The 16,295-nt window shown below is 36.4% G+C and overlaps 1 protein-coding gene across 3 annotated transcripts in view; it reads left to right on the forward strand.

Annotated features, from left to right (window-relative positions):
- The window catches only part of FOCAD (focadhesin), a 351,817-nt gene that overhangs the window by 269,377 nt on the left and 66,145 nt on the right, over positions 1-16,295 (forward strand). For all 3 annotated transcript variants that reach the window (XM_027859022.1, XM_027859023.1, XM_027859024.1), the window contains exons 23-26: positions 6,705-6,793; positions 9,055-9,099; positions 12,079-12,187; positions 13,330-13,446. In XM_027859022.1, coding sequence (XP_027714823.1) covers positions 6,705-6,793; positions 9,055-9,099; positions 12,079-12,187; positions 13,330-13,446 — 360 coding nt within the window. The remainder of the gene's footprint in view (positions 1-6,704; positions 6,794-9,054; positions 9,100-12,078; positions 12,188-13,329; positions 13,447-16,295) is intronic.

Here is a 16,295-nt window from a genome sequence, read left to right on the forward strand (position 1 = left end):
TACATTTATTTAGATCACATTTACTGAATTCTTCATATTATGTTTATGAATTTTTTATTTTTATCAAATATGTATTATTACATTATCATATTCTTTTATTGAATAATTTGTAATTATTCTCCATTGATAGTTGATAAACATTTATTAAATGCCTACTATGTGCCAGGCACTGTGCTAAGCAGCATAACTCCTTCCAATCACTGTTACCTCGACTCATTCCCCAGTGGTTTGTAATCTCATCCTCTCACCCCACCCCTTCCTCTTGTAATAATGAGTCTATGACTTGCGAATAGGAAACCCCCAGCTCCAACTCTTGTTGCCTGTTGTCTCATTCCAATTAACATCAGTACTGACAGCTCGCCCGCCTCCCCATGTCCTCCCTCCACCCCCAATCCTGGCCAGGTATGTTCTATTCCTCCCTGCCTCTTCAACTATGTCTGTGGAACTTGTGATGTAATTAAAAAATATCCCCTCACTTTAGAACTTTTCCTCTCGTACTCCTTCCATTTTTCTGTCCTTCTTTGAGCATCCCAGCCTTTCCTTTCCAGTGCTGGTTGTACCCTCTGTCATACCCCCAACTCACTGGTTTTAGTGGGAGTTTACATACTCCTTGCCCAATTCCCATCGCTACTTCTAGACCTTCCCGCTACTAATGTAACTCAATGACCTCTCTTAGGTTCACTGTTTTCAAATGTGTTACCCAATGTGACTGTTATCTACCAACCTGGAGGATGCTCTTATCTTCCTTCTCATTGTATTCAGTACCTGTTACATAGTGGCTCTCTGCACAGAAGTATCTGCATACTGGAGAACTTCAACCTGCATATTTATGTTTCGTCACATCCCAAACACTATGACCTTCTTCACTCCACCTTATCCACAGGAAGATGGTCATACCCTTGATATTACTGTCACTTACAAGGGCTCCACTTTCATGATCAATAATTTGTAAGTTCCTTTATCTGATCACAGCCTATTATTATTTTGTCTCTCAGTGTCTCCTATGTCCCCACCATGACCTGCAAATAGCCTCAGTATTTTGCAGGGCATCACTCTTGCTGTGTTTGTGTTCTCTTTTGAGACTCTTTCCTGGTTCTCTTCCTTTCTTCGATCTGCTTTGCTTATTCATAGTCTGTGTCATGCCCAGTAACAGTGGGATGTCCCCCAAGGCTCTCTCCTAGATAACTTTTGAATTCTAGTCAGCCAACTCTTCCTTTGTTTCTCTTCTTTTTTCTCTCTTGATATCTCATCAACTCCCAAGGATTTACTTATCATCTCTATGCAGATGACTTCCAAATCTATTCATCCAATACTAGACTGTCTCTTGAGCACCAGTCTTAAATCACCATCTCCCCATTAGACATTTCTTAGCAGATACCCTGTCAGCACCTCAAATTCAACACATTCAGAACAGAAACCCTAGTGTTTTTCATCTCCCAAACTTCTATATTACTTTCTATGACACCACCATCCTTCCAGTCACCAAAGCCTACAATCTCTGTGTCATCCTCATCTCCTAACTCTCACACACCCCACATATTCAGTCATTTGCCAGATCTTGACATTTCCATCTCTAGACCATCTGTTCCCTCTTCTCCACTTAAACTGCCACAACCCTAATTCACTGTCTCATCACTTCTCACCTATTTAGGGTTTTTTTGGGGGGGGGGTTTTTGTTTGTTTTGTTTTTTTTTGTCTCTTTATCTCAAGCTTTTTCCCCACTTCAGTCAGTCTTGCTAAATTCCAAATCTTATACAAGGAAGTTTTGCTAAAGTACGGATTTGAACATGTCACCCTCCATAGTCATCAAACTCCCGTTACTCCTTATTATGTCTAGCATAATATATAACCACTCATTTTGGCATTTAAGCCTCTTCACAGTCTGGCTCCTGTCTGCATTTTCAGCATTCATCTTCTCGTCTTCTGTATTCTTGCCATACTGCCTTTCTTGCTGTTGGGCACATCTGATGTTCCATTTCCCATCTTGGTTTCTTTACACTATTTTCCAGGCCAGTAATACATTCCCTCCTCACCTCTGCCTCTTGGAGTTCCTGGTTTCCTTCAAGGTCTCACATAATTATTACCCTCTTTGTGAAACCTTTTCTAGTCCTTACAGATGTTAACACACCTCCCCAAATTACTTTGTATTCATTTTTTCTATTTTCTGCATATAATCACGTGTATATTTTGTTTATTAGAATGTAAGCTCCTTGATGTCAGGGCCTGCTTCACTTATTTTTTCCCCCTACTTCTTAGCACAGTGCCTCACACATAATAAACTCTTAATAAATGTTTATTTGAGGTACTCAGTATCATTCTAGGTTTTTTGAAATTAAGTGTCAAAGAAACAAATAGAAAGTGAACACAAGGCCTTCTTACTTGAGTTTAGAATTTATTTAGTGAAACACATATATAGAAACTAAAATAATTTAAAAAAATATGACCAAGTATAATTTAAATTGTACGTGGATATGCTAAGAAGATACCAAAGAAAAGAAGTATTGTGTTTCATAACTGTAGTAGTATCTGGCCTCAAACACTTACTAGCCATGTGATCCTGAGCAAGTCATTTAACCCTATTTTCTTCAGTTTCCTCATCTGCAAAATGAGCTAGAAAAGGAAATGGCAAAGCACTCTAGGATATTTGCCAAGAAAACCCTGAGTGAGGTCACAGAGAGTTGGACGTGACTGAAAAATTACTGAACAATAATTTGAGTAGTAGATGCAGATTGGTGGAAAGGGATTGGGGAGGTCAGTCCAGAAAGAGACAGTGGAGTAAGCAAAGGCACAAAGGTGGGAAATAATTTTTTTTTCAAGAGAGGCAGAGACCTATTTAATGTGGCATACAAACATTATAAAAATTTTCACAAAATGTAAAAATCAGATCCATCAAAAATAACTTCAATAAAGTTTTTAATTTTTAATAGGTCCACTAAAGAATATAGACAGATGATTTTTTTTCCCAAATATGAGAGAACTACATGACCTCTCTTGGTTCCATTTGAGACAGTCTTTTTTTTTTCTTCCAGGAAATAAATTTTGTCATTAAATTATTTATTTATTTATTTATTCGTTTATCTATCTATTTATTTGTTTGTTTGGCTAGGCAGTGGGGTTCAGTGACTTGCCCAGGGTCACGCAGCTAGTAATTGTCAAGTGTCTAAGGTCAGATTTGAACTCAGGTCCTCCTAACTCCAGGGCTGGTGCTCTATCCATTGCACCACCTAGCTGCCCCTAAACAATTTATTAATGTTTAATTTTCAACATTCACTTCCATAAGATTTTGAGTTTAAAATTTTCTCCCCCTCCTTCTCCTCCCCTCTCCCCAAGACAGCATACAATCTGATATAGGCTTTACTTATGTATTCATATTTAACATATTTTAACATTAGTCATGATGTAAAGAAGAATTAGAACCAATGGGAGGAACCATAAGAAAGAAGAATCAAAACAGAACAACAAAGGAAAAGGAAAGCAAATAGTATGCTTCCATCTGCATTCAGACTCCTAAGTTCTTTCTCTGGATGTGGATAGCTTTTTCCATCTTAGTGGGTCTTAGATCCTTGCATTGCTGAGAAGAGCTAAGTCTATGAAAGTCAGTCATTGTACAGTATGACTGTTACTGTCTACAATGTTCTCCTTGTTCTGCTCACTTCACTTAGCATCAGTTCATATAAGTCTTTCTGAAGTATAACGTACATAGTATTCCATTACATTTATAAACCATAGCTTGTTCAGCTATTCCCCAATTAATGGGCATCCCCTCAATTTCTTGGCTACCACAAAAAAGAGCTGCTATAAATATTTTTGTACATGTGGGTCCTTTTCCCATTTTTATGATCTTTTTGGGATACCGACCTAGAAGTGGTATTGCTAGGCGCCAAAGGGTATGCACATTTTTATAGCCCTTTGGGCATAGTTCCAAATTGCTCTCCAGAATGGTTGGATCATTTCACAACTCCACCAACAATGCATTAGTGTTCCAATTTTCCCACATCTTCCCTAACATTTATCATTTTCCTGTTTTGTCATGTTAGCCAATCTGATAGTTGTGATGTGGTACCTCAGAGTTGTTTTTATTTGCATTTCTCTAATCAGTAGTGATTTAGAGTTGTGTTTGTAATGAACCAAAATCTAAAAAATTGCAGGAACTTTCTTGCAATGGATTGCATTATTCAGTTTGTGGTGTCTATCTGCCAAGAATTAAAACAGAAAATAAATGTAGAAATTTTACCTGAATATTCATCCTATCATGGAAGTGACTTGAGCTTTTCTTAAAGGGTAAGCCAGTAGGCAGAAACTCTGGCAGAGAGCCATCCCATTTAACAAAGAATATTTTCAAAAGAAAGAAAAAGAAAGCAGAAAGGATCAGTATGTGGAAAAAGAATCTGGAAATGTATTCAGTGTTTTACTTATGTGACCTTCCACCTATTCAAAGGAGTTGGGGTAGATGCCCCCTTATCTTCCTTTTGTGGGGTGGGGAGGGTAAACTACTAAAGAATATTTAAAATAGAAAGCTAATATTTCTGAGAGTTCATTTTGCCTATCTTTGATTCCCTGTTCAAAGGGATAGAGGAATTTCTGTATGATACCAGATGAGAAAGATTATAGTTCTTGATTTTGTAGGGATGAAGGCTGAACGATGATATTCATGGAAGTGTACAAAATCATGAAGGACATAGATAGAATATTCAACAAATCACAGAATCCTGGAAATTGAGGCATCCTTGAAGATTAATAGAAATAATTTAAGGGGAAATAAGAGTTACTACTACATTACCAAGTCAGGTAATACATTTTTGGAACATACTACATGCACTAATATATTACAGAAATATAGTTTCAAGAAAGGATTAGATAAATTAATGCATAATACTTCCATAGTGCTGTCTAAAAGGAAAGTATGGATATTTGGGGAATGCTTTTAACCTTTTGGCATTGATGTCATGTTAAGGAAACTGCTGTCTTTCTGAGTGTCTCTTGAGGCCACTGTCATCACAAATACTAAAGTGCAGCCATTCTGGAAAACAATTTGAAATTGCTCTCGAAGGTTATTAGCCTGTGAATACGCTTTGATCCAACAATACCACTACTAAGTCTCTATCCCAAAAAGATCAAAGAACAGGGGAAAGAACTTGTTTGTATAAAAATATTTATTGTAGCTCTTTTTATGGTGACAAAGAATTGGAAACTGAAGGGGGATTCCTATCAATTGAGGAATGACTGAACAGGTTGTAATATATGATTGTGATGGAGTGCTATTGTGCTATAAGAAATGAGGAACATAATAGTTTCAGAGAAACCTGGGAAGACTTATGTGGACTTATGCCAGGTGAAGTGAGCAGAACCAGAAGACCATTGTGCACAGTAATAGCAGTGTTGTAAAGATGATCAACTATGACAGACCTAGCGTATTCTAATCAAGATAACGATCTAAGTCCATTCCAAAATATCCATTATGAAAAATGCTATCCACCTCCAGAGAGAGAACTGATGAGCTCTGAGTGCAGATTGAAGCATACTTTTTTTCACTTCCTTTATTTTTCTTGGGTTTATGGCTATGTGTTTTATTTTTCAACATGGTTAATATGAAAATATATTTTGCATGACCTCACATATGTCATCAATATCATATTGCTTGCCTTCTCAAGGGGAGGGGAAGGAGCAGGAGGGAGGGAGAGAATTAACAACTCAAAATTAAAAAAAAATTTTTCAATGTCATTGTGAAATATTTAACAAAAGTAATAAAAATATATTATTAAAAAAAAGAGTACTGAACTGGATCAACCATTGATTTGATCCATTCATTCTTCTGGTTTACAGTATTCTTGAAATAGGATTGAAGTCACTGGCACCCATATTGTTTATGGCTCAAGCTATCCCAAAACACAATTTTCAGTATCTCTTACCATGTACTCCTCTAAAGAAGTTTACATCTGTTAAGGAAAAAGAAAACAAAAAACTCAGGCCTTGCCCACTCACCCAACATTTTAATTTCACCTTAATCAAGTTGGGCATTATCTGCCCAAAATAAGTATCAGTTTTAAAAGGAAATAGCAAATCTGAAAAAAAATTTAGCTTGCAAAGTGTTGGAAATATCATTTAATGTTCAGTGTACTTATTATCTCTTGTCATTAGTAAACTTAATGTATGAAAAATTAGTAATTGAGCAATGTATAGAAAAAACAATTGTTGTATTACCCAACTCTGATCATAACACGTTTTCCAGATATTTATTGCACTGTTTTGTAGAATTTGCAGAGTATCCCTAGCAGAATATTTATTTTTATAACATGTTAGTTCGAAATAGCAGCTAGAGAGAAGCAGTTTGTGTATCTTTTGTGCATATATATTTGTGTGGTCACGATAGCTATGGAGAAGAGGAATGGAAGATAGAAGGGACAACTAAGATTATAGTATAAGCTTTTACTGAGACTCCCCAAAGTAAACTACTAGATAAGACTTTTTTTCTTTATATGCAGTGTTTCAAGACTGCAGCCATTACATAAATTAAGGAATGACTATAGTAATGTAATTCTATATTCTTAATACATGATCTCTCAAAGTAAAATATCTATCAAGAACAGTTAGATCCAATTATGAAGTTGCCCTCAAGGGAAGGGTTACATCAAGTCTTTCCCACAGAAATTTAAGCATATTTCAACTGTAAAGTTTTCTTCATGATTTATCCTGTGATTTTTCAGGGAAGACAGGCAGAGCTGGACATGCAATTAAAACACGGAAAAGATGCTCCTGAGGAGATACAGTACAAGAAATTTACAGCCTGGCTCTGGTAAGGGAATGACTTTCTTCTCCTCATCATTTGTAGTGGGAAGTAAAAACTTAGGGGGAAGGTAACTACTTAAGAGGTTTTAATATTGTGGGATGTAACTTCTGCACGAGTATTTTGGAGAAAAATCCAGATGACCTGCCAGGTGATTCTTATTAAAAACAAAAAACTCAAACCTCCCCCACACACAAAACTATACGAAACCTTGGACAAGATCTCAAAGGGGACATTTTTTAATGACTGAGATTATTTTATGTGCTCTTTAACGAAAATTACCTTTTCTGCTTCCACTATTGCCTCACACTCTGTATTTAGTCAAGTTGTTTTCCCCCCAATGAAGTGAAACCTTGTCTATTAGGCACAACTGTACCACATCAAGATTCCCATTTCTTTGGGGAGGTCCAGAAGAACTCTACTGAATTTGGACTGTTCTGCTTGTGGGCTATATCAGCACTGGAATATGAAAAGCAGTTAAAATTGTTAACTTGTATTGGAAAAAGGAGCCGATCAGAGTCATACAGTTCTACTGAGAACAACCCAAATGTAAAAAAAAAAAAAAGTTTTCTTCTGAGTCTTAGCAACTTTGTTTATGACCAGTGGTCACTTTTAGTTAAAGGTGTATATAGAAGTTAATTTTGATTAGTTGTGATTTCCACATTTACTAAAAATCTGTAGATTAAAAAAAAATAGAAAGTTCTAGTATAGTTCTGGTTTTGAAGTGTGGTCTTATGACAGAGTATCTCTGTTCACAGCAATATACTTATTCCATATTTTATTACAGCAATATTAAATGCATTGCTAATTTTGGTGAACTTTATCCTTAATAACAGCTGATATAGATATGATGCTTTAAGGTTTACAGAGTACTTTATATATTTTTCATTTGAAACTACATAACAGTCCTTTGAGGTAGTTTCTTCAGGTATCATAATTCCTGTTTTACAGATGAAGAAACTGAAGCTCAGAGAGTTTAAATGACTTGCTTATGATAACACAGCTAGTAAATATTAGAGGCAGGATTTGAGCCCATGTCTTCCTTCCAAGTCTCTTACTATGTCCACTACATGACTGTTCTTTCTCAAATAGAGGAGATATAAGAAATAAGGAAGAGTAAAGAGCTCATTACTTTTTAGCAGAATTCCACAAAAACCCTTCAGGTTCAAAAATTCTATGAGAAAGACTGATGACTTAATTGAAAAAACCCTACTTATATACCTTCCAAACATCCCCACACTCTATCCCCTTATCCCCTTGAGGTTGCTTAAATTTATATTTCTAATAGTATGGAGAAGGCAGTAAATTATGTATTACTTAATTTTAAAATATAAAAGCATTTACTCTGCATTTATTTTTAGTTCAAGGCAACAGGCATTTATTAATCACCTATTATATCCTAGGAACCAGGGATGCAGAGATGAAAAATGACAACATCCCACTCTTTAAAGAGAGTATATTCTAGCCAATCCTTTAAATTAGACATAAAATTCACATTGAATGAAACTTGGCTTTTTCTTTTTTTAAACTCTAACCCTGATCTTTATTTATTGACAGTATTGTCACATAACTTCAAATTCTACCCTTAAGAAATTTGGCCTAAAACATGGTTATAATTTTGGTTAATTAGTAGTTATATTTTAATATAATAATGTGGCTGTTCTTTCATATTGCTGTCATGGGGGCATGTGGCAGTGTAAGAAGCAAGTACTATCCTGGTCTTGAATCAAATGAGAAGCTCTACAAATGCAAGTCTGCAGTGTACTAAAAAGTGATTACTCAAATGTTTTAAGAGATGTGAGCACTTCAGTGGCCCTTGTTCCAATAAATTCAGATGATTATAGCACATGATAGCTTAGCCAGTTATTTTCTGAAGTATAATAAATGCTACATCAATTTTCACATTATCCATTTTATTTTTGGACACTAGATTTTAGTATATTTATTGCTTTGGAAAGCTTTCTGTAAATGCAGGAGGATCAGATTAATACAAACTGTTTTGGATTTTCGTTTCCTAGCTAGCACACATTAGAAAGGTTAGGATGGAGCTTTTTGAAGATAACTCTTGGTATAATTAAGCCAAAGACAGATATTGAAAATGAAACCCTTCTTAATGGCATCATCATAACCTTGTCATTGTACACTAAATACATGAGTTGTTTTAAGAATCAAGGGTAAGATCAGCTAGTGCTTATTGGTTGAAGAACAAGAGAAGAAACAGATTTTTAACTGTAGTATGAGGTATAATAGCTGTTTTCTTTTTATTACAGGGTGAGAGACATGTTGACTGACCAGATTATCAAATCAGCTTCGAAGTAAGACTAATTTATCAGTTAGAGATTGTAAAAGGATCATCTTATATTTAATTCCCTCCTTTGTCCTATGTTTCTTTATTATATTGTTCACTTGTATGCATGTCCTATTTCTCTTATAGTAGGCAGTTTAAAAACTCTGCCATTATATTTATTTTAAAAAATTTTTCAACCAAGTAAATTTTCACCATATACTTATCACATATAGATATTGAAAGTTGGGTTTTGCAGGTAGAATACACCAGGCTAATAAAGTTGAATGTTTAACACAGTTCTCAAATTTTTGGTCAGAGGACTCTGTTACCCTTTTAAAAATTATTGAAAATCCCCACAAAAAGCTTTTGTTATTATTGGTTATATCTATCATTATTTACCACATTAGAGATAAATATGATGGTGTCGACCAAGATGATGATGATTTGACTTTATGGATCCCTCGAAAGGATCTCAAGGACCTCCATGGGTCCCCAGACATCTTTGAGAACTACTCATTTAACATAAGCTTCCATGATCAGTAGGAGAATAGAGAAGTGAGCTTGGTTGCTTAATATGATACATGCACACATACCTCTGTGTACCCGTGGGCCCATAGGTCATTGCAGAAATGCTTTCATGTAGGACTGGGATAAGAGCAAAACAATCCAGGCGTTTAATTAAATGTGCACATCTAGAGGGAGTTGGCTTCATGCCTGCTATTAGCCCCACCCCAGCCATCTGTGCTACCCACTGTCCTACCTGTATTCCTTTGCATGTAAGGATTCACAGACTGTAAAGGAGGGAAGATGGAGAAAATATTCATATGCTAATATGGATGTAGGTCGAAGGAACCTAATGTTTCTTTTGTCAATTGGGTACAATTGAAGAGAATTGACATGGTGACTCTGTTAAAATTGCTACAATGACCTAGTTTTCATATAGTCATAAGCTTTTTCATTTGAGGTTTGAAACTTTCTATCACAGAGTCATTTATAATGTACTGTGACTCTTCCCTAGCTTATTATACACTGTCTTCTACAAGAAGATAATACTTTTTACATTAGAAGCAGGAAATCACTGGTTTTAAGCTATTTTGTGGATTGTTTAGTTACTCATTGCATGTTTATTGTGTATATGAGGAGCAAAACTCACAAAATTGTTTATCCTTTAGCAATTCACCAAGCTATTCTTCATAACATCATTAGTAATATGATCCTAAGACCAAAGGAATAGTCTAGGTTTGAGGGAAAGGATATATGAAAAATTAAGAACTTTTTTTGAATTTTTCATTGTTTCTTATGGCACAATAATATTCCCATTTCATTAGTGTAACACAATTTATTCGACTTTTCCCTTGACCACTAAAAAAGAACAATGGAGATGCTTGCAAGAATAATACTATAATCATGTTTTTCTTCAAATACAGAATACTTTTGATTCATTTGGCTGTTTGATTTGGCATGGTGATAGTTTTTTATTATTCTATTCATAGTTGCTAACCTAGTCCCTATTGTTAGCAACAGTATGCACTGGGGAAGTGCACAGCTACAATTAGCAGCATGCTGCAAAGATCCTCAGCAAATTTACATTTAGTGAAACTAACTGGACCAAATGGGGATCATATATTGACAATTTTGCCCTGATTAGCAATATACGTTTGCCAGTTGAGCTAAGTATTGCCTTGGAAGATTAGGTTAGAAAGAGCCAACTTTTAAGTTCTCTGCTAGACTTCCTGTGCTTCCTGTGATTTTGCTTCATCATCAAAAAAAAGTTGGAAACTTATTTGAAAATTCCCAGCCCCTCCCCAGTATGGGCAGTGATCACAGAGCTAGGTCAGAAGCAATGTAGAGTCACATTTTAAAGTGTTTATGACTTAGCCTTATGGATCATTGACCACTGGAGTGAGACAGGCAAGTAGCTTAGTTCTCAGAGCATTTCTTGTCTGAAGGAGACTGGCTTTTTTGCAGGACTGCATGGCAGTATAGGATGGCAAAATTGGGTCTTCTATCTGTAGGTTAGACCCAAAGTTTCATTTCAGTCCAGAGCTCAAACCATAGAGTAATTATAGAACTTGTTATGTCCCGCATTTACTATACTGATTTTGACTCAGAATCTTAGATGGGGCTCAAAAGTAGACTACCATCTCTTGGTTTGGGGGAAATGGTGGGTGAATGTTTTCTGAACCATATCAGACTGCCACAAAAACAATTAGTATAAGACCAAGAACATCTTAGCAGTATTAACAATCAGTGTGAGCATTTCTTTTGGGTTATAATTATGGAATTCTAAGAAAAATGCTTTTTCAAGCTCTGGATAGATTACAAAAGACCATTTTTCTGCAACATTAAGTTCACAAGTCAAATCCAAGACTTTATAGCTAATAAAAAATTACCATTTGAATGACATGAGGCATAGCCTTCACTTCCTAATAGTCTAGAAGTGAGTCATTTATACATCTCCTCCAAAGTCCCCAAATTGTGAGCTATATTGGCAGGAAAGGAGAGGAGCATAATTGCTGGGAAAAGCATCAAGTTACAAGTGTGTTTTTGTGCCTGAAGTGGCCCAACATACAAGAGTTCAGCACACCAGTATACTAATAAAAGGTAGAGGTCATCTTGTTCTGACTAGCTCTCTGCTGGTAAACATTAGGTTGGTCAGATGAAAAGAAAAAAAAAAACAAAACAAAAAAGTAATGACTAGAAAATGTGCACTTTAAGTTTTTGTTTTAGTTTTTCTCTCAGTGAAAAATCACAAAAACACATAGGCTTGTTTTGAAAAACATAGAAAAAAACATCCTATTCAAGCATGATAAAGAAAAGGGCAAAGGAAGAAAAGGAAAGCAGTAATAAGCAGTGGGGAGAAAATAAATCTATTCATTGGGACATATAAGAGAATATAAAAGGGCTTCCTTGATTTCTTCACCCTTCTTATTTTTCTGTCCTCAGGAGCACCTTCTCTGATTCTTAATGTCTTAAAATCATTATTAGATCTTCTTATCATCAACAGGGAAAGCCCAGTGGTCAAAGGGAATGCACTCCTGGCATTAACCAGTCTTGCCGTTGTTGTATCTAAACATGAAAGCAGCCTATCCTCAGAAACTGATGGGGCACCAGAGGTGAGTTAAGGGACAGTGAAAACATTTTCTTTTCTTTTGACCATGCCATTTTGAAAATTAAAAACTCAGTAAACATTTATTAAGTGCCTGCGTGCTATGTTCTAGGTGTGGTATTAAGGGAAAGGGATAAAAATAGGAAAAAGAAAGCTTACAGTGTAATGGAGAAAGATAATGCACAAAAGGAAGCTAAAAAGTAGGGGGAGAGGGAAAGGTACCTGTTACATGCAAGGGGTGGACAAGATGGAGAAGTTCAGAATGAATGCGTCCAGATGGAAAATGAGGAGATGTCTTTGTGAGGCTGACTTTGGCTATATTACTTAACCCTGAAGTTTCATGACTTAAATTTCAAGACCTCACCGTTTAGGCGTATCTCTGGCTTTTTCAAACTTCTTCGCTGTTTTTATCTAGTCAAGATATAACTAACCAAAAAAAAAAAACTGAAATGAGAATCCCTTTTACATAATCTAGAAAAAATGGTCATCTAGCCTATGCTTGAAGAGCCCATGTGATGGAAGAATCTTTAACCCACTATTGGCTGAGGGTAGCCCATTCCATTTTTTAATAGTTTTCCCTTATACCAAGACTAAATTTGTCCCCTCCTCCTGCCAGTTGTTATTGCTCTCTTGCTTTTGAAAATATTTTGCCTATATTTTTTTATTTACTTTTCTGTGAATGAGCGTCTCCTAGTAGAATGTGATCTCTTCAAGGGCAGGGGCCATTTCATTTTTGTCTTTGTGTCATCAGCACCTACCACAGTGCCTTTGATTTAGTAGATTCTTAATAACTTTAATGTTTATTGAATTGAATCCACACTCCTCTTCACTACATGTTTTGGGACTCAAAGGTACTCCACATATATAACAGACTCATAGCTTCTTTCCTTCACAAAACAGACACTCTGTTGCGTGAGAACCAAATCATCTTCCTGATGGAGACTGGTGAGGGTATCTGGTAACCAATGATTCATTTCACTTTATTCTTCTTAATTTTAGACTTCCACCATGGTTTAGGCTTTAGATGTTAAACTTAAAATTCTGCTGGAGCTGTCCCCTGCTTCTAGAATTTATTAAAGTTAATAATTGGGTCTGTTTCTTCTTTCCCTTTCTTACTTTGAATTTTCTTTTTTTCCCCTTTGTCTCTAGATTGAACCTGACTTCATTCCCATGAAACAGTGGATTTCTATGGTGCTCAATACCCTCCTGGTAATTGTGGATAGCCACTACCAACCCAAGGGACAAGTCTTCTCCTGGTTCTATCATGTATGTGTGAAAGCATGAAAAAAAATTTTAAAGCAAGCTTGGGCACCTTGAGATTCAAACTTTGCTACTTATCATTGTTACCTGTTACTTATCAAGAGCCACAAAATGAAACATTCTCCATGACCTTTTAATTCCTCAGCTTTCTCTTTTGTTGAAACCTAAGCATTTATGCAAGCTGGTAGTGTGTTGCTTTCTGAATAACATCATTTTAGTCTCAGCTCATCCCCATTCGTTTATTAGAGAATTATCTTAGTCATGGGACAAACAGCTGAGTAGGAAGGATTACAGCTGGTTGGGGTAAAAATAAAGAACAGATTCTGAATTGTTGCTAAGATCATGAATTTAACCTGAAGTCCTGTTACCTTCTCTGTTCTTTTTATAATTTTTCGTATTTCTACACCTCCTGCCTTCAGTTGGGCTGGGTATGTACTCATGTTCAGAGTTGGCTCTGGAGCTGGACTTTAAAATTTGAAGGGGAAATTGAATTATTTGTTAGTGCTGAAGTTGGTAGGTCAGTTTTATTCAGAAAGGACATTCCTTCCTAATAACTTGTTTTTTATTACAAATGTTCCCATTAGTGCTATAATTAATGACAAGAGAAAGGTTTAGAAGCTTATGTGGATTTCTTTGATGTAGCTATCAGATTCACATTCTTGCAAGGACAGGATGTTGTACAAAATTTTTAATGCATATAAAATTCTGAACACTCATAGGCTTCTTGGGAACAAATAATATGTCTCCCAGGGTGCTTTACAAATGTAAAACTTGATGCTTTTGCTTTCTCTCTCCTTCCCCTACCCTAAGCCCTGTTTTAAAAGTCACCCTTTTCACTCCTATTGTCTTAGAGTTGGTCATTTTGAATAGTTCTGTCTTGAGTGGCCATGTTTCTTTGGTTTGGTTTGGTTTTTTTGTGAGGCAGTGGGGTGAAGTGACTTGCCCAGGGTCACACAGCTAGTAAGTGTCAAGTGTCTGAGGCCAGGTTCGAACTCAGGTCTTCCTGAATCCAGGGCCAGTGCTCTATACACTGTGCCACATAGCTATCCCTTGAGTGGCCATGTTAACTTCTCTCTATGTATCTTCACTCTCTAATCTAGCTATTGACTTAATCCCTTTTGCTTCCAAATATGCTCAGGTTTTCTCGATTCTTAAAAAACCTTGTCTTGACCCCCTCATCCCCTCAGGCTACTGTCTTATATCTGTAATCCTTTTCACAACACCTATATTGTATACTGTATTATATTTGTATTCCTTTTTATTTTCTAATAAGAAAAAGCTGTCTACACTAATTTCTTTTACTTCTTCCCATTATCTTATCACTCAGCTAAAGCAGCTACCAATGAAACTTTTGCCCTGTCCCAATGCCTTTTCTCAAGCATCATCTTTTTTTTTTTTTAACCTATATAGTATTTCACATTGTTTATCACTCTCTCCTCCTGGGTGTTCTCTCCCCACTGGTTTTCCACAACCCTTCTCTCTTTGCTCCCCTTCTACCTGTCATTCATAGCCTGTAGTGCTCCATCCTGATCCCCTTTCTATCTCCTTATACCTCTCTCTTTGTCTGTCTTGTCTGTCTGTCTCTCTCCCTCCCTCTCCCCCTTACTTTCCCTCTTTCCCTCTCTCTCTCTCCCTCTCCCACTTTCTCTGTCTCATCCACGCCTGTGGGTTTAATTATCCTCTCCAAGCAGATGGCTCTCAGATCTACTTTTTTAGCCCCAGTTTCTCTCCTGAGGTCCTGTCCCACATCAGCATCTTTATGCTGGCATTTCCTCATCTCAAACTCATCGGGTCCAAAACAGAATTCATTATCTTTCTTCCTCCCACCTACCCCTCTTCCTAATTCCCCTGTTTCTATTAACTGCACCAATCACATAATTAATTTCCAATAACGTAGATTCACAATCTCGAGTCACTGTGGACTCCTCACCCTCCCTCATCTCTCCCCACATCTAATCACTTGCCAGCTCTTGTCTATTCTACCTTTGCGTCATCTCTCACCTGTTTCCTTCTCTCTACTCACACAGCCACTACTCTAATCCAATCTATCCTCTGTATACCTTCCAAATTAATATTCCTAGAGCGTAAGCCTCACCTGTTTAAAAAAAAAATCTTTAGTGTTTCCCTCTTACTTCTGAAATAAAACACGAACTCTTCAGCTTTCCATCTAAAGTCTTTCACAATCTGATTTCCAACTTACATTTCTAACTTATTAATATTACTCCTTTTGGCCAAACTGACTGTCTTACTGTTCCTCACACATGGCATTCTGTGGACCATCTTTGTGCTTTTGCACTATCTGAACTATGTCACTGGTAACATTTTCTCTTCCTCTCTCTCTGTCTTTTAGAATTCTCATCTTCCTTCAAGGTTCAGTTTCTCCCTGAGGCCTGCCTTTGCCTTCCTTCAGGGTCCTCCTTACTAGCCCTTCTGCCCTCCCGATTCATTATCTTATATTTACTTTGTTTGTTTACTGTTTATATTTATTTATGTGCACATATTGTTTTCCCTTAATAGGACATCAGTTGCTTGAAATCAAAGAGCATTTGTTTTTTTATCTTTGTGTTCCTAAGGCGTAGCCCAGTGATTGGTACATATGAGATACTTAATGCTTATTAATAGATTTTTATCCTTTATATAAAGCGCTGTAAACTTAACAGGTTGAATAGCATCAGATAGATAATATTTCTTCATACTCTGTAACTGCAAGGGACTATATTGGCTTTAAGCTGTATCTGAAAACGTGGAGTCTAAAATCTTAGAAAATGACAAATGAGCCTATTTTTCCTTCCACTTGAAACATATTTATGAATTTATGTAATTTCATAAACCCCATTATCTTAGACTTTTTGTAG

The sequence above is a fragment of the Vombatus ursinus genome, unplaced genomic scaffold (assembly GCF_900497805.2).
Source record: "Vombatus ursinus unplaced genomic scaffold, bare-nosed wombat genome assembly UNPS02014158.1, whole genome shotgun sequence".
Taxonomy (NCBI): Eukaryota; Metazoa; Chordata; class Mammalia; order Diprotodontia; family Vombatidae; genus Vombatus; species Vombatus ursinus.